At 36.4% G+C, this 19,501-nt stretch overlaps 1 protein-coding gene across 4 annotated transcripts in view; it reads right to left on the reverse strand.

Moving 5' to 3' along the window:
- Nucleotides 1-590: 590 nt before the first annotated feature.
- Nucleotides 591-19,501, reverse strand: part of TXNRD2 (thioredoxin reductase 2) — a 33,790-nt gene continuing 14,879 nt past the window's right edge. For 2 of the 4 annotated variants that reach the window (XM_068701211.1, XM_068701209.1), the window contains exons 12-17: nt 14,275-14,411; nt 8,863-8,958; nt 8,559-8,651; nt 7,670-7,741; nt 5,733-5,830; nt 591-3,482 (exon numbers count right to left, since the gene is read on the reverse strand). In XM_068701211.1, the coding sequence (XP_068557312.1) occupies nt 3,359-3,482; nt 5,733-5,830; nt 7,670-7,741; nt 8,559-8,651; nt 8,863-8,958; nt 14,275-14,411 (620 nt within the window). In that variant the 3' untranslated portion in view covers nt 591-3,358. The other 2 variants (XM_068701210.1, XM_068701212.1) reach the window with 2 other exon arrangements.

The following is a 19,501-nucleotide window of genomic DNA, read 5'->3' on the forward strand; positions in this document are numbered from 1 at the left end:
AAACAATGCAGCCCCCTTCTTTTCTGACAGAATCTCAGAGTTTTTAAACTTATATTGCTAGCATTTCTTCATTCATTTTCCAGTGTTTTTATCTATTAATACCCACAGCTATTATTTGGTTTTGCTGTAACGTATTTTTTCCACTACGTTTTCTAGTTTAAAACCCAAATAGCTAAATGTGTAATAGCGCAGCCCTGCACAACACTGACTGCACTGCATTTCAAGGGAGTTTCCGAGTTACATCTTGATGAGTCTTCACAAAGCACGTCAACGCACATGGACTGTGAACATACCTGCTAGACCTCATTAGTTGGAATAAACAGAATATTTGAAAACATACCTACTGTGTCCAGAGGTGCTCTTAATTTAAATTTAAAATAGTTTAGGTCACCCAGCCCAGAATAATGGCTATTCAGTTTACACATCAGAGACAAAGAGGTATCAACATTTCCTTATTAACAGGTTTGAGTCTGTCAGCTACTACTAGTTCCCTTAACATATATTTCAACCACGAGGAACAGCATTAAGATCAAAAAAGAAATCTTTTACAAGCTGAAACCAGATGTGCAAAATTAACCAGATACAAGCACTTACTAAAAAATACAATGTTTATTAATTTGTTAATTCACATCACAATAAATATCAGGATAATACATATGAGGGACCCAGCAATGCTCAGACTTGTCTGCACCATGGTGTGGTTTGACAAACAAGACTTCATCAGCTGGCATCCTGAGAAAAAGCCCGACTAGAATTATTTTTAACTTTCACATGTAATAATAATTTGTGGCATACATCAGCCATTCCAATTGACATTAGTCAGGCTTTTAAAAACAATTCTTAAGGACCATCCCTGGAGAGTTCCTCAAAGAATCCTTCAGGAAAAAAAGCACAAAGCACGCTAGCAGTCATTTTTCTATCTTACTGTTGATTCTGATATTAGGGTTCTGTAGGTGTGAATGTACATTTAATTTTACTTCAGGTGACAACATTTTCCACTAAATGAGGAAGAGAACTAGGCTGCAGTTCAAGATACAGGATCAATTTTCATGCAATCAACGTAACAATTCTAAAACCAAGAGAGTTCCTGTTATTTCAAAGATGCTGAGAGGCCTTAGTTTCAAACACCAAATGTATTGAGGGCACATTTCCTTGAAATCTCTTTAACTAGTTGTCTCAAATTATTTTCAACTTTATGATGAATGAAATTAACTCATGTTTCCATTGATATGTCTGTGGGGGCTGATAAAGTCTCCTGCATTAGTAGGACTGGGAAGAGAAGCCACTTTAACATGACTGACTACTAATTTTCATTCAGGGGTGCGAAAGGATCTGTAATAAGTAATCAGGAGGAAAAATATCTTGCACACATCACATTAGAGTTTAGTCAGATGCGGGATGTTTCTCAACACAAAATCTCTGTAGTCGGAGATGCTCGGTATCTCAATGTTGCAAAATATCATAAAATTAGTTTATATTTTATAAATTATATTTTTAAATATTTTCAAAAATCTATTTTCCTGCAAACATTTTAACAGCTTGGAAAATCTATTAATTTTCGTTTGTTTGTTTCTAGTAGGGTTTTCATACCATTTTCTCTAAAGGCAATATTTAGGTAGTATTGTGATTATACTTCCACTCAAAGAATTTTTTTTTCCCTATTACAAGCTTACTGATGATTTCACAGACAAAAAATTGCAACAGCAGACCTGACAGGGAACACTACTTGCAGTCAAATTGCATCAGCCCTTCCTTTCTCATGGATCAGAAATTTCAGGAAACTCTGAAGATAAAACATTTAGTATTTCTTTTGTTGCTGTTAAAGTCAGAACAAATCCTCAAAAACAGTATTCTAGTGAAACAAGAGTGTGATAAATGCTATTACTGCATATTTTAGAATGTCCGATCAATTTTTGTGCAATAGTTTCTCTGACAGGTACAATTTTAACAGTAAAGAACTATTTCACACTTGAAATAAATCAATCATTTGTCCATGCTGCCATCTGTAGCAGCAGAATAGTCAATGAAAAATTAGTAAAAGATATGCACGATCAGACTGCTCTTCCAAAACGTGTAGCAAGCAGAACATAAGACAGCTATGAAAACATCAAATTACACATGCAAAAACACTGATATAAATTAATTGCTAGAAGTATACATTCTGATCTCTCCCTTTCCCATGTGTACAAGTCTCTTATGCAAGAAACTGACTATACATATCAACATGATGGCAACTGCAACTTAGATTGAAATTTAATGAAGTTTGGTTTTTTTTTTTTTTTGGCTTTGTCACACTAGCTATTTAACAGGCTTCTGCAGAACAAGTTTCACTATCATATTCGTTTTTTCCTTGCCACAAATTGGCCAGCATCTCCCCCTTGTGGATAGCAGGAAAATAATCAGAAACTTGCATTAAGAAGCTTGCAACAGATTAATGCTTTCTTATTCTGGCCAATACTCTGAAAAAAGTTTGCAGATAATTATTTTCCATGTGTGTTCTGAGCAGGGCCATTTCTGTTTGAGTTCACTGTTTAATATAGTTCCCTTCAGTAACATATGTTTTTATCTAATTCCACTTAAAAGCAGAATCCAGCTCACAGTTAGAAAGTATTAAAAACAAAACCAATGAAAATACACCTCTTCATCGGCCAGACTTACACATTCTAAAAGAAGCAACAAATGCTCCATGAGCTGGATTATTACTGGCTTTGATTCTACTTTTCAACATTGCTTAATATACAGTGTTTAAACAGTAATTTGTGAGATATTATACTACATTTTGAAGGTTAAAAAAAGAGATGATTGCTTACCTATTGTTGCATACACTGGGAACTCGTTTCTGCTGGTGAGCAAAAAGATTTGATGTTCAATATTAGGATCAGTAATGAACTATCCAAGTACTTAGGAGAAAGGACCATCAACAAAATCCTAAGGGAAGCCCTGTCTGATGCCTGGCATCTGTACCCAAACAGTGCGAGAAAATTCTGTTGGCAGTCAGCCATGCCAACACAAACTCAGACAACAACTGTTTAAATTTAAGGCCTCAAGATGTTAATGATTTCTGATATACTTTTATACATAAAGCTGTGATTATTCCCAAGCTCCTAACAAGAGAAGAGCTATATGCACTTTGGAAGAGAGATTTGTCACAGCACGACTGCATTGGCTTTAAAACTCTGCTGGTGTGAAGACAATTTCTTTGGCTGTGAGTAAAATCTGCCCACAGGAAGAATGAGAAAGATTTCTGGAACTCAAGCCACTGGGTTTCATTGAGTCATCTGTTTCAACTCAAGTGTCCATTTTCTTTTCAGATATACTTTGTGCTTTTTTTCCTTCTTTCCAGGGATGGTATTTAACCTCAGCACCCTGTGACTGTTGCATCCAAGCCAGAACGTTTTGTAATATGCAACTTGGTAATTTCTTCAGCACAGGTAGGGTGAATGCCAACTGTCTTCATTAGTTGAGGATAGGTAGCACCACATCTACCAAAAAGAAAAAAAAAAAGACCCACAAAGTCATACACTGTTCACCTGAAGCAGGTAGAATGTCCTAAAACATCAAGCTAATCCCACTCATGTCGATTTTATCAGGTAGATGTTTATTAGTGTTGTTTATTATTTCTTAGGCACTCACACAACACAATTTAAATGCACTACACTGTTCGGCACAGAAGAATTGTCCTAAGAGTTGAGACAGAGAGAATTAAGCGATTTATCCCAAGTAGGAACTGAGCCTATGGCAAAAACATATGACAAAACTGCAGCCTTCAGCTTTTCTTGTACATAGATGTGTTTCAACAACTCCAGATGGAAAAACATACATACACATCCACGCATACACAAGAAGAACATCTTAAATTAGGACTGCAGGCAACAATCTGATGAAGGAAGTAATACCAGAATATTCTTCTATGATTGTTAACAAAGTCTATTGCTTACACTTAAATTATCAATGCTATAGGCAGGAGGAAAAATTCCATCATCTGAGAGAAAAAAAAAAAGCTGAGCTAAAAATCCCACTAGCCTAATTCCTTTCCTTGTCCAATAACATTCTTAGATTTGATGACTTTCCTTTGAGCTGCTATTCCTGGCAGGTCATGCTGTAAGAATAGCTGAAATGGACTTAAATGTGAAAATTATTTCAAGCTCTCTATGGAATAACGTACTCTGTCTGTACAAAATACAGGGAAAACAGTCACAGAAGTCTGTCCCACATATATCCAAAAAAGCACCAACAAGCAAAAACCACTGCTGAGCATAGATGTTACCAGAATGCTAAGAGGAGAGTGAAGATGAAAAATCACCTTTGGAGAGACAGAAGTGAGACCTAATATTTGAAAATGGAGAACAGCAGCTTTTACAGTGGGTGTTCCACATTGAAAACTTTGGATTTGTGAAATACAATAGAAACCAATACAAGAATCTGACCTGCTGAAAACCTCTTACTGTGGCTAAAGCTTTAATTTCCCTCAGGCAAGGCAGAAAAGCACTCCAGTTTCATATGCTTCCTTTTCACTGGTTATTTTGGATAAAACTTCAAAACAATGACATCCTAAAAAATGTAGTTCTAAAATCTATACCACTGGCAATTAATGGACTACAAACACATGTTGAAAATGTGTATGCAGGGTACACTGCAATCAATGATTTCCAAGATATTGCTCACATGATAGTTGCGGTCCTGCCTTCTTAATCCTTTCTGCTTTTCATTTATGCTAGTCACTCACAAGAGTGACTAGCATAAATGCAAGACTAAAGTAGCAAGACTAAAACTGCAATAAAATAGTGATGGTATTTAGGACAATGAGCTAGTACCACAATTGGGAGGGCATTTCTTGAAACCCAGATTATTGTCTTTAAAGATGAGTTTAAAAAACTATAATGTAAATATACAAATCAACATTTCTGAAGATGTAGACCAGCAGTAAGAAGGGAAATGAAAAACAAACAAGTCTAGCACACAAGAGAGAGAGCAAAAAAGCTCCATTTAACGAGAGAGGACAAGGAGTCATTCTTACTCCTTCAAAATGAAAATAAAGATGTACAAGTGAGGAAAAGTGCACTCCTACATTTAAATCTGAGTAAACTCAGGAACCAGATCAAATCACAAAAGTTCAGCTACTTGGGTAAATTTCTTATTGGAATTATCAGACAGTTCCAGACAAAGGTACCTCCCTCTCCATCATCCTACAGATATTGCTTCTTACCTTATTACATACTGGTTGGTTTATACACAGAAGCTTAAAATTCATGCAACTCCTTGCTGAGCTTTTAAGAAGCAAATTGTGCACATTTAAAGATGAGATTAAAAAAAGGAAATGATCGGCAGGTGTAAGAAAGCTTTTTATGGAAAACACAAATACCCTTTTTAAGGGACTTGCAAAACTATGCAGCAATTTCCTATCCTGTGCATAGGATGTAAAAGCAGCTACACTTCAAGAAAACTAACATTAGTTTGTTAATGCACAATTACATTTTTTGCTGTAATGATACCAAGCCAACAATGTATTTTCATCAGTCGTTCCTTAACTATATCCAGTATCACAATAACTAAATCCAGTATATCTTAATGAAGAACCGCAGTATTTTAGTAGAAATACGTGCAATACTACATAAAGTAACAAAAAGCAAGGATTCTTTATAGTGTTGCCAAAACTAGGCAGCTATCTTTTATAATCTTACAATAACTTAAAAAGCAGGCTTTAGAAGCTAGAGACATTCTTTTGTACTTACTTGATTCCAAGAGCAAATCCTTGAATAACTTCGCCTGCATTTGGTCCAATGAAATGAAGGCCAAGGATTCGTTGCTCCCTCTCTCGTAAGCACACCATCTGAAAACAATACATTACATAGAAATCTTTTCTTAGAACATCTAAAGATAAGGCACGAAGTTGAATTAAATGAAACTGAAGTGCCCCAAGATTCTAGTTCAGCTGTTGATTCCCAGTGTGCCAAGAACTTACGCATTTGCTTAAATCTTAGTGACTTCAATAGATCCTTTGCTTGTCCCTGAGCACTTTCCTGAATCAAAGCTTTATTAGCATATTTCTTTCAGACTTCAGGGAGCCACTGACAACAACAATTTGTGGTATATTGAATACTTCCCTGTTTGTCATTTGTATGAAAATTTCAAAATACCTTCATTGGTTTGATTGCTACACTACAGACATCTTGACACTGAAGAACCACCTTTAGTGTCTGAGCTTTTGCAGGTACATGAATTCTTAGCAGCTAATCAGCAGTATTTCCAAAGACTGCTACCAATTATAAGATATTTTGTGCCTTTGTAATTCCTTACACTTACGGAAGCCTGCTTGGCAAGACGCTTTTACCACATCAGCCACATAACCTAAACAACAGTCAAGTCTTGGAAGCAAGCAAAGATGAAGGTAACTAAGCATCTGTGAAGGCCTGAGTCAGTGCACACAACTTTTATCAGAGAACTTACTAAAAAAAAATAAAAATTGTTCCTTTAGGGACATCATGTTTATCGTTACGAGAATAAAATCAGTCTATCCCTATACCATCCCATTAAACATTACATCATCACTAATCTGTTTAGTTCTGCTACTCAGTAAAGACTTGGATTTTTTCATTAAGACTCCCAGTAACAGCAGCAATTCTGACATGGTAGTTTAAATATAGAAGAAGTTTTAAAGAAAAAACCCTCTTGCACTACAGTGTTAAATTTTAAGTTCAACATTTGTGTGTTTGAGGAGTTTAACAAGAACCATATTCAATGGCACCCAACAATTATTACGTCATTACTATTTTGTCCTCAAATATTCACCTTCATTGACACAATTCAAAGGGAATAGCTAAAAGAACTAGCATAACCTTAGCTGCAATGGTGCTTGGGATAGTTAAGGCAAAGCTGCTAAGCTACTTGCAAAAGTCAGATGTGACAAAATACTATTAGGAAAAACTGGTTACAGCTATTAATAATGGATATTCCTTACTTAACACACTCATAATACCATAATAATTTGTGATGGACATACAGCAGTTATAACATTTATTCCAGCAAGATAGCTCCCTAGTATTTAGGAGAAAAGAATGAAGAATAAAACTATGATATATTCTACCAATCAGATATATTCACCTTATTTAAGATCCTCTCTTATGGGCAAGTGTATCAGAGAACTTTTGAAGAGGGAAGAAATTGGACTGCTCTAGAAGACATGCTTCAAGTCCAATACTTTGGTCTAAACCAGGTGGTTTTTATTTTCATAACTAAGACAGGGAACAGTTATGCTAGTTTTGTTAGCCTTGTGCTTCTTTTATTTTAAATGGTAGTATACTTTCACAAGAGATGGCCTCAAATATTACTAGAGCTAGTTAAGAATTTCACTGGGAGGAGCAGAGATTGATCTCTATGGAAGTTAGAATATTTGTTTGGACCTTAACAGCAGCCCATAGATGGTATCAATCAGTAGAACGTCACCTCTGAAAAATGCTAATACCTATAAAGCACTTTCAAGATGCAATGGAATAAGTACTGAATATTAAATATTTGTAGCTACGCTAGAGAAACAGGCTATCATTAAAAAAGATCTCAACCATTTCAGAAAGGTGTTTTTTTTTTCTTTGCTAGACAGTCTTCCTCAAAGCTGGCTGTACCACGTGTATTGTTTTAAGTTAAAAGCAAGTTAAAAGTCCACAACACTCACTTTCATATAGCATTGAGTTGCATCTCTTTCAGCCACTGTAAACTCTAAAGGTTTATAAAATGCATGGTACACCTGGTAAGGAAAACAATACCATTTATATTAGAATGTACTAATACATTAAAAAAATGCTGTTTTATATTATAACCATTACTATTACTACATATTTGATAATGTTATAGAAAAAAACATTAATTCACATTCATTATTTTAAACAAAAAAACAGGTAACAATTCCGGAACACTCGAGTATAAATGTGAAGTATACTTCAAAAGCATTAAAATGAGAACTAATAACAACTGGAGTACTGCACTTTGTATTTCCATAAATTACTGCATCATATACTGACATTCTTTTTGATGAGTGAATAAAGATAACACAAAATATCTTTTCAAGTGTGATTTGTTTGAATTTTGTCTTATTACACAGTGATTATAAATTTCTTCACCACATGTACCTTAATCTCATCCTCATATCAGAATATACGGCATATCACGTTTCTTCATCAAAATGCAATGCACACGCACCATATCAAAATATTTCAGCCACAAAGATAACACTGAACAACTTGTGAGAATGTTTCTGGGGACATCCATAAAACTTAGACTAAAGAACCTGACCAGCAATTCTGACAATTAAAAGGAACATAACTGTTATTTAATGATGCTGTGCAATATCGTTTATTGAAATGGCAGCTAGTTTAAAACCATCAGACAACCAATAATTTTAAGCCCACTAGGTAATAGTTTCCATTGTGACATACTGCAATATTTTTAAAGTCCTGAGCTCTTCTGAAGACACCAACTCCCTAGCTGCAAACACAGCATTTGGAGGACTTATTTTTTCATAGTGCAACTCCGACACAAGCTATAAATTAAAAATATTTTCATACCTCAATATTATCTGATCCATAACGCTGCACAGCCTTTTCTTCCGACAGCCCAACACAACCATATTCTAAGGGAGTGAAAACTGTAGTAGGTACCTGTTCATCAGGAAACAAAGTGTTACTGTGAACCATATGAAGCAGCTGCAGGGGAGAATTTTGCATGACTGAGAAGAGCAGCTCTGTCACACACATCTGTTTCGGCTGTCAAAACTAGATTCCAGATGGAAAAAAATACAATTTCTTTAAATATTCTTTTAAGGAAAAAAAAAAAAAAAGATTTGTTTTTATTATTGAAAAAAGAACTCACATTGTCATAGTCCATCAATTCTGAAGACTGGCCAAAAAGACGCTGAGCCAGCAGTTTTCCTGCAGCTATTGCTGTGGGTGTCAATTCAGGACGGCCCTGAGAAAAGAGCACAAAGCTTTGTTTCATCTAAAAGAGAAGTATCATCCAAGGATTTCTCCTGGGACAACGGGCAGAGGAAGGCCAAATCTTTGGAATTCCAGCTTAGCAGCCAGTGCTCCAAACGGAGAAGGCACTAATAATTTCTGTCCAAACATGCTTTCAATCAACATATAAAAACTTCACATCTGATGTCACTCCCTGAAAAGCAGAGGTTGTTAACATGTTAACCATCCATCTCACCCTCTCTTTCCATAGTAAGCCCTCTGTAAGCTTACCAGCTGGTCTTTTTAAAGCAGGAAGAAAAACAAACTAGTATAAGGAACAGCGTTTTAAAATCTACCAGAACTTTTTTTTTTTTTAAAAGTTGCCTGATGCATTTTTACAGAACACAGAGTCAACAGGTGCAAACTTTGCTATTTGTAGACATGGGCTCTCTATGGACCTTTGGACTCATGGACCTTTTCCCTGGATTGGGAAAAAGGAACGCTATTTTGCCCACTTTGCAACCTATAGTTTGAATTGGTCCTAATCTCAGACTCTGGCATTAGAGGGAGGCATGAAAAGGATGCTGTTGGCAAATGCTAACGTCCTGCAAATGAAAAATGACATAACAGCAGAATATGGCCAGGACATGCTTCAATTCAAGCCACAAGTCCTGACTACTTTTTACATCCAAACAGGTCAAGCAATGTGCCAGAATCCTAATTTCTAGTGCTGACACAATGCTACTGGAGCATCAGAACTCCAATGCTAGTTTTAAAGAAGCTGGAAGTTTTTGCAGACTGAAGAATGGCATCTTCAAAGCATTTTTTTTTTGAAGCCTGCGGAAGAATAGTCCATTTAAGTTGATAAGCCAGAGAAAACTTCATGAATCTAGTCAAAAAGAGTTATTTAAGAGTTTATCTAAGTCTGTATCATCAAGATGCCTGTCTGCAATTAGGAAAGGGGTCACAAGTCTAGAAGGAAAGATATGGAGACATAAGAAAGCTATAACTGAAAAACACCTTTGTGGGACAATGAGGAATGCTTTGTAAAGACTGTGAAATTTTGCTTCATACAGGTCCTATCTAGATCCAACACTTGCCACATTTATGCAAAGCTCCACTTTGGAGCTGGTCATTCAGTAAGCCCTCAAAAACAGTCTTCAGCAGAAAACATAGTAAGGATTTCCCACCACATACATTGAAGTTTTTCAAATGTTTCTTCATTAACCTGACTGTTCTGAGCATTTACTGGAAACCATTCTTCTTTCCCAGCTTCTCTTTTCTGTATATTCCCTTTAATTAGTTCTGTACATGGTGTTAGCTACCATTTACTACATTATACATACTCTATCAATTATCTGCATATTAAAACACTTTTGCGTTTTTATCTATACTAATAACGCCTTATGCTGAAACTTTAATTGCAAAAAATAAACCGAAACATTACGTCTAACCTGTTAACGGACACTACTATTCTGTTTACAAAGACAAACCTATTTTTCCCCACTGCTCACGACAAATTACAAAACTGTAAGTCTATGCCTTTTTCCCATAAGATATATCAAGTCATGGTTTTTCAAAACCAGCATTTTGACTTTCAAGTCTGTAAATGTCATTTAGCAGATGAAATTTGCCATTTGTTTTTTCTTGCACACATTTGCCTGAAACATGGCTGCCAATCATTTCTGTAGCAGGAAATACAGATGTTGTTTTGGCATTCCAGAAATGAATAGAAGATTGGAACTAGAGATAAAATTGTGAAAGCACTGCTATGCATTCCATAAAACCCAACTAATTACAAAAACATCCATGCAGATAAAGTCTAATTTCTCATAAACAATGGCTTAAAGACCTTCCCTGGTAAATATTTGAAAAGAACATTCACTTTGCAGTCATGTGTAGAACTACCCTCATGATTATTATGGATACAAATAGTTCATAAGTATCCTCCAATGCATTATACATTTAAACGAGATGGCTCCTAAGAGAGTTTAAAAAGCTTTGAAGTACTGTGTATTTGTTCTAACACGACTCTTTCTTGGTCTTATTTCTATTCAAAGAAACATACGGTACATTCCACCTTCTCTACACATCTTTGTTACAACACCCTTTGAAATATGACAGATGTATACACATACATACGATAAACCTCCTTCTAAGAGAACTTCTTTATGCTGTGTGCCATGCTTTTCACCATTAATACCACTAGAGGAAGGGTTTTAATAGACAGAGCTTATATTATCACTGAAAAAAAAAAAAAATCACATTAAAATTCCAGCCTGGTCATCCTCATCCTGATTACAGAAAATGAAAATTCTTAAATACAGTTTTACCTGTCAGTTGAAAATATATTTTTGCCAAAGCCTGAGAATCTTTTTTTGAGGGTAGACAGATTGACCAACCTCTGAGAGGTTGTATTTTTTCCCCTTCCCTTTCTCCAAATGAACAGCTTGCATAACATTAGGATTTAATTTTTCATACAAGGGTGCAATAAGACACCCATGCACACATAGTTTCCCATTTGTGCCAGATGGGTATGATTCCCAAATGAAAACACTCATTCTAACCATATCATGAAACTCCCCTTTCCCTTCTTTCACTACTCCCCTTCCAGCCAGGGCACTGAATTAATAAAAAAAAATAAAATAAAAAAATTGCTATTCAGTAAAAATTTCGCATCTATTCAGTGTGGCCTAGTAAAGGAGGAAGGAGGAGAGGTTGAAAACTACTTGCAAACGTATAAGCAATAGCACTTTATGGCAGCAAAGAAAATCTGGCAGGTAGAGAGAAGACCAATGAGAGATCCTAACAGGGACATAAGAGACAAAAACCCTATTTTATAAATAATATTAGGGATCACTGATGCTCATTCACATGGAACAAAATTCCCTTTCCTGCCCCTTGAGTGGTCTGACCCAGACAATATTACATGCCAAGCTCTACAGTTTTGTGGTTCTGAAAGAATACACACAGAAGAATCAAGTATATCCAGCTGAGATGTACACCAACACCAACAATGGGAACTTTGTTCCACTGCTGATTCCCATGCCAATAAAATTTATTATCTAAATCTATTCTGCTTTTAAAAGAGACAAAATTCATTTGGATATTCAAACAAAATAACTGCATTGCTTAACAAGTGGAATTACATAGCTCATATTGTAATGGAGTCAGACAAGATAGTTCCTTCTATCTTTAAACTCTATAAATGCGCAAGTACTACATTGTGATTCCCTTAATTCCCTATATTTAGCCCATATGGAGACAAAAGCTTATGAGAATATGTCTACAGAGCACTGATTTAACTGTCCAGTTTTCCCAACTGTACATAGTAGAAAAGCGTGTTGCTTTTCTTAACACACTTAGAAGTGCATATTACACAACTCGGGTTCAGAAATCTGCACTACCAAGAACAAAAACAGGAAAAGGAAATCCAGGTTTTAACAACAAAATGAAAATGACAAATAAATGTAGACCTGACTTTCTAGATGCAGAATAGGAAAGATGAGAGCATCCTGCCTCCAACTTTACATTTCTTATTTAACTAAATCCTCAAAAGGCAGAATACCAAAAGCACCCAAACGGAAATGACCTGCCCAAAATAACACCGCAGATTGGGACAGCAAAGTGAGCAACAGAACTGAAGACCTTGCCAGCATTGCCTCTAACAACTGCCAATTGGATTAAATTAAAAAGAATAGTTTGGAAAGCCAAAAGCCTAACCAAGGCATGTATCAGGGATGAGCAGGTCACTGAGAAGAAAGTGGACTTCAGGAAATATCCCAGAGCATGAAGTGACAAACACAGAGGGAACCTCTATGTGGAGAGAAGAAAGGAGAACTGAATGTAACCCCAAAGCTCTCTCTGAGTGACTGGATAGTACAGAGAAATTGTGGAGAGCAAAGAATAAAAGGAGAAATAGCTGAACAGGAAAGAGTTTTCACAGTCTAAAAGGAAATGGCAAGTCATTCACATGAAGATGGAGACAGACAGGAAGAAACACATGTCTACAAAGAGGGAAAGAGGTCAGGAATCACCAATAGATTTATGAGATTTAAGTGTCTCTGACTGTTCAAGCATCCAGTCAGGGATCTGCAGGCTATTCAAAGACATGTAACCTGTTACATCTCTTCAAAAACTCAAGAATGCTTGGGAGGGGGGGGGGGGGGAGAGAACGTTATGTGTGGCAGAATGTGAAATCTTTAAAAGATCTCAAAGATCTCTCAAATCATACTATGTATGTGGTTTGGGTAACACCACAGTATTTAGATTTACCAGACTTCTATAAAGATGACCACACTATATATAAAAAGCAACTTTAATAGGAAGGGATGTGCTCATTTCCATTAAGTTAAGTGACGGATAAGAGATCTTGTGATGCCCACAATAATATTCTATATTATTGCACAATTTCTTTGGGAACAGCAAGCAGCTGATGAAAACATCCTCCTTGTACCTGCACAGTTCACAATCCAGCCATACATTATATTATAACATTGTCAAAGATGCCCAACTCAAGAGTAGAAATTCTGAGTTCACCTGTAAACTGAAAATATAGGGATCGAAAGAATTTGAGTGCACTTTGATCAGAGAAAAATATTCTTATTACAGATAACTGTACATCAACAAGAGTGCTAGACTAAGGTCACAAAATCCTGGTTTTGCACCTGTAACAAGTAGTAAATTGTTCTGCTTAAGTTAATAAGTTAAGTTTTTTACAAAACAAAGGAACAAAAACAAAACAAAAAAAAAACAACACCACCACCGCTTATGTTTACTTGGCATAAACATTCACAAGTCATGTGAATCATCTGACAGAAGTCAACGCCTTTGCCTTTGAAGCAATGGCTTTTTCTTGTTCTAGAGGCATATACTTTTGTCCAGACCATTTTATGTCAGGAAGCAGAAATGCTATTGTATGATTAATCTCAGTAGAATTGTTGTGGTCATTCCCCAAAAGTGTATTCAACATCAGAAGGTAAGAACTACTTTCACTCAGCATTAAGGCAGCATGAAGTCATACACCTGAAGTGATAAAAACTTCATTAGAAAGATAATTGAAGTGATAAAGACATTATTATGAGCCTCTGACCAATGATGCATTCCCTGATAAACATCAGTAATAATCTCTAATGCTGATATTTCACAAGATCCATGTGAAGGAAATTACTGACCCAGGTGGCGGGCATAAATACTACAGCTGTACAAAATGAAAAAGAGCAAAACACTAAGATATATGCTAGAGCATGACGACATCTGGGGACTAGTTATTAGTCAGGAACAAAGTTGGCTTCCTGTTATTGTAAAATAGTTTATGTAGACTCAGTACCTCTGTTATGTCTCCAACCGCGTAAATGTGAGGAACAGAAGTAGCTTCACTGGCATCCACAATGATCTTTCCAGTTTCAGAATTAGTTTTCACTCCAACTGCCTCCAAATTGAGAGCTTTGGTGTCAGGAGCCCGACCTTAAGGACGAAAGAAATTAAAGTAAAAACTATTGGAAAACTTTAGCAGTGTTAATCTAAAAAGCTGGCATCCTCCAACGCAGATTTCCAAGAGCTTTGTGCGATTTGATAGTCCAAGTACAAAGAAGACAAAATATATCTGACACAGAAAAAGCCATAAGAGTATAAAGTATGGCTACCAATTTCTTTGTGAAAGCAGATCTATTACTATTGCCTTTGCTCAGATTATTTCAGCAAAAGTTATTTTTTAAAAATATGCAGGACACCATCCACTGCAGAAAGTGCAAAAAAGCCAGACGGTTTAAAATTTATTGCACATTATAAATGTGCAATATTTTCTAAAGTACCATAAATATATATATGTAATAAAGCAACTTCACGATGAAAGTTTCTAACAAACACTAACTGAATGGCACTCAATACTAACAAATAGCCTGTTGTGCACACTTGTGGATACAAATGATTAGTGATTCCATTCAGTGTCAAACATCCCTGAAGTCCTCTTTTCTTGTTATCTGATATTTAAAATCTTTTTTAGTTCCTTCAGCCCTGGTGATAAAGTTTATCAACTTTGCTCTCAAGTCCTTAATGCTGAAATATTTACTATTTAGCTCAAGCTCTGTATAACCATTCTGTAGAATTTAGAACTACTATTTCAATGCATTTAAAAACCAAATTAGGCAAAATTCTACTGAACTTGGATTTTATTAGAGCTTCCCCTTCCAAAGATTTTAAGTTATATCTTTTCCATATGACTTTTCTCTCTCTAAATTACTTTTCAACCTACACATCTTCAAAAAATATTTTCATAGTATCTTCTGCATAAAGTCTTGATGCAAGCTCTACTGAACTGTCTACAGAGTATCTATTTGATCCAGAAATTGAATCTTAAATACAAATAATTTTTTATGCGTATTTGAAGGTTAAGAAGCACAGTGAAAATATCAGATACTCATTGTTAGGGGCACACAAGATTGTATAGCAGAGATTATCTGAGTAAATCCAAATGAAGGAAACTTAATAACATTGCACTCATTTTTAGAGGCTATAAATGGATATGAACATATCGACATCTACATATATATATCTCCGTCGTGTGACTCATGATTTTGTGTTTGAAGTTAATACAGAGCTATAGCAAAGCAAAACAAAAAGGGAAATGTGTTTTCATTATAAAAACAAGCTCTTTGATGTTAATGTAGGAAATTATTAAACAAAAGGAAAACCTGGCTTGTCAATACAGACCTAATTATATGTAAACATATGATTCACTGCTTTATACATCTGCCATATAGGCAGGCCCCCCAAACAATGTCACATCTGAATGCCTCTGTAAAGACTTCTGTGTATTAATTTCATCTGGTGAAACCAACACTTCCTCTGGGAGTACTGACTGAAGCTGTCGGCACTCAGCTATCTGTCTGTCTTCCCTTCTGTTGTCCCCATGGGATGTTGATCTGCTGTTCCTTCTCTGCCCCCTGCTCCCCAGTCCTGATGCTATCAGGCAACAAAAATAATAAACCTCCAGGACCTTATCTTGGCTCGGATGTGAAACAACTTCCTACCGTTGTATTTCTTTGTGTATTGAGAGTAAAGCCTGGATATTCTGCAAATGGACAGCTAATGGGGTTTTCTAGTTTCCCCTTTTTCCTGCCAGGCAGAGCCAAGAGAACGCTTAGCACGCAATGGAAGGCACTGAAATAGGGAAAAAAAGAAAAACCCGTCAATAGAGTCATTTAAAGACTTGTGACAACAACAGCAGCTGAGTTTATCGAATCTGCAGGATAACACTTAACCTTTCAATTCCAATCTATTTTAACATGCATACAGTTTGGTATTAATAGCTGAGAGTTACAAAAAGGTGTTGCTACTTAGTGAAATTTCTCATCTTTATTGTCTAAATATTATTTTTAAAAGCAATAATAAAACATTAGAATATAAACTGGACCTTTATTGGCCTTTAGACCCATGCTGGATCACAGCCATAAAACAAGATTAGAATTACTGATCTTGCTTCACCTCAAATTCACTAGCTTAGTTTCATGACTAGCTGAAGTGGCTTGGTAAGTTTTAAAGCCAAATTTAGGAAATTGTCAGATTTCCCAACATTCACATACACGTGTTGTAGAATCAGTTCTCACCATTTTTCAATAGTATTGGATAAAAAGAACATTTGTTTCATACGCATTAAGTCCTATTTAAAAACAAACAAACAAAAAAAAAAACACAGTTATAGCTTATTGAGAGTTTACAGCTTATTTAGAGTTCATTGAGAGTTTACAGCTTACTCCTACAATCCACAGGGCATTTCAGAACACAAAGATACTTGAACAGTTTGTTTGAAAATGCCCACTGTCCTGAAACTCCTGAATAAGGAGCGTATGATTATTTAAGACACAAAACCAGCTTTAGCTTTCACTCAAAACAGCAAGGTATTATGCCAGACATCTAGAAGAAAGAATGATGCCAATTCAAACCTTAAAAAGGTTACCTACCTCTACTAGCACTTTTAACACCATATCATAATCTCAGACCTATACAATAGCCACAGAGCTGTGAAAACCACATAGAACCCGTTCTAGGGGCCTGCCCTCATTTGCTTAACTTTAAAATAGAAAACAGCTTTTAATCCGTTTTTGTAAAACCTAGCAACATGGCTTCTTGAGGGGGGCTGTCAGCCAGCTTAGTGACAAGAGACTCATTAAAGCACACGTCTCAGACACAAACCAGGCTGGTTACATTGTGATGTGACATTTCCATGCTATCATCCGTGGAGTGGCTCTGGTAGTCACGCTTCCACGCACAGGGAGTTGAAGGCAGTATCAGGCTGCTGTGACCTTTAGGTACAGGACCTACAATGGTAGAGACTGAAGCAGCTGAACTGAGGAGAAACCATAGGACTAGACATAGTCAAATATCAGCAGCAAATGTGTGACAGTATATTCCTGTGTACAGTAAGATTTCCCAGGGTGATAAAGGTGCAGCTGACAGCAACCCTGTAGAATTTTATAATAGGTCTCTTGCAGCTTCTTAATCACGGAAGCTGGAATGTCTGTTTGCCCCCTAGCATTTGAAAAATTCAAACTAGAGCCAACTGAGTATTTTCACATTAGGCATGATACCACAGATGGCCACTGTCAGGATACCGCAGGGTGGCAGGATGGCTTTTCTGGCATAAAACCTAAGCCCAAGCCTTCTGCACATTTTAATTTTTACACATCACTTCATAACTTTACCAAAACTGACCTTGGTTTGACCTTAATTAAGATGTGATGTGTTCCCAGTCTTGGTGTTCTCTTTCATCTTGTTCTGGGTGCCTGACACATTCACCAGAACAATTTCAAGACCACTACCCCCCTCTTCCTTCAAATCCCTCCTGAAAATCCAAGGTGTTCACAAAAGCACAGTCAACTGATAATGACAAATAAAGATCAACTCAGCATAAGCTATATTCCAATTACAAGGCGACAGAAAGATTAACTAGGGTTTAAAAAAAAGTTCAGAACCCATACCCCTGATGATGGTGAGTGTACCAGTTTTACATTTCTGAACACTTCATCCATTAATAATAGAGTCTCACCACGTTTGCCACAATTTGAAAAAAAAAAAATCTAATGGCAGATGAAAGCTTGCAGATAGCCCTGGGCATTAGCAACCAACGTACATCTGAAGTTCCTTGCACCTGGTGACAAAAAGCCAAGGATATCTGACTTGGGTCCTACCTGAACAACAAAAAAGCAGCTCCAAATGCTGTAACCACCACAGGTGAGTTACATGGGTGGCTGTGAGGTTTTCCTTACAGCATGAGGCAGACTTCTAACAATTGTTATTTGTTTTGTTCTCAAGGTCCCATGCAAGGCAAAGCGTGCTAGAAATACTTCCTGGAAAGAAAGCTGCAGTTCGCCTTTACATCAGTTCTCCCACAGTAAGCTTGCAGTAACCAAAGGTTTTGTGGAGGCTTAAAGGCTGGCTCTGCAGTTTCACAAACCCATCAGCCACTGCCAAGTGAGGTCATGGGTTTCAATCTCTCCTACACACCGATAGGTGAAACGAACCGGTATTCTGAAGAAATAATTATACTGGTTACATAAAATTACTTTGAAGCATTTTCTGCCAATTTTTTTTTTATTTATAACACCACCCAGGCAAACGCTAGCCGTCACATACCAACTAAAACATTGCCTTATACTTCATGTTCCCAAATGTTCTCTCACGTGCAGATTAGATGCATAGCCTAGTGTTTAACTTTTCCTCAACATGAAGTGATTTTTGTAGTCACGCTGCTAAAATAAGCAGCATTTAAGAGTTACATTCAAAGTTTATGGGTGGGTTAAACAAAAACCAGAAGCAAAACATATATTCACACCCCTTTTAATGCAAACAAATTACCAGCACATTAAAAACAGCCGTTAAGCAAGGCTGACTGAATGTCATTAGAACTATACACTGGGAAAAGAAGCACTGGCTGATGTAACAGGAGTGACTACTTTCATTAGGACTGCAGAGAACATACCTCATCAAGAAAGTCCTGGACTAAAATTAATGAGAAATAGACGTGGGGAGTTCAGAACAAAGAACCAGAGCCTCAGCAAACCACACCACATTAGCACTAACCATTTTCTGAGATCAACCAAGATGTGTTATTTTTCACTGAACAGTTCAAAGGTTAAAAACTGGATGGCAAGGTTTTGTTCGCAAAGAGGAATCTAAAGCCAATCCCCTTCCTACTGGGGCTGGCAGAAAGGTTCTCACATATTTCACCACGTGGGACTTTTCAAAGAAAAACTCCAAACAACATTTCTGTTTTTAATTAATCCAAACTGATTTGGTTATAGGATTTCAAGAGAACTACTATAAAAATGTACATACTTAACCCTTTCTTGATATTCAATAGCGACGATCTTATTTTACTGCACTGCAAAATAAATTTGCCACACATCCAATCTGACACAGAGGGCAACATGCTTCATACCATGATGTGCAAAACCAGATACCTGTTCAACTTCACATGGAGCTAAAGGTGTGTATATATATATAAATATATATATATGTTGTTTGTTTTTTTTTATAGCAAAGACAATATTATTTCA

This window comes from Anas acuta, chromosome 17, assembly GCF_963932015.1.
Source record: "Anas acuta chromosome 17, bAnaAcu1.1, whole genome shotgun sequence".
NCBI lineage: Eukaryota > Metazoa > Chordata > Aves > Anseriformes > Anatidae > Anas > Anas acuta.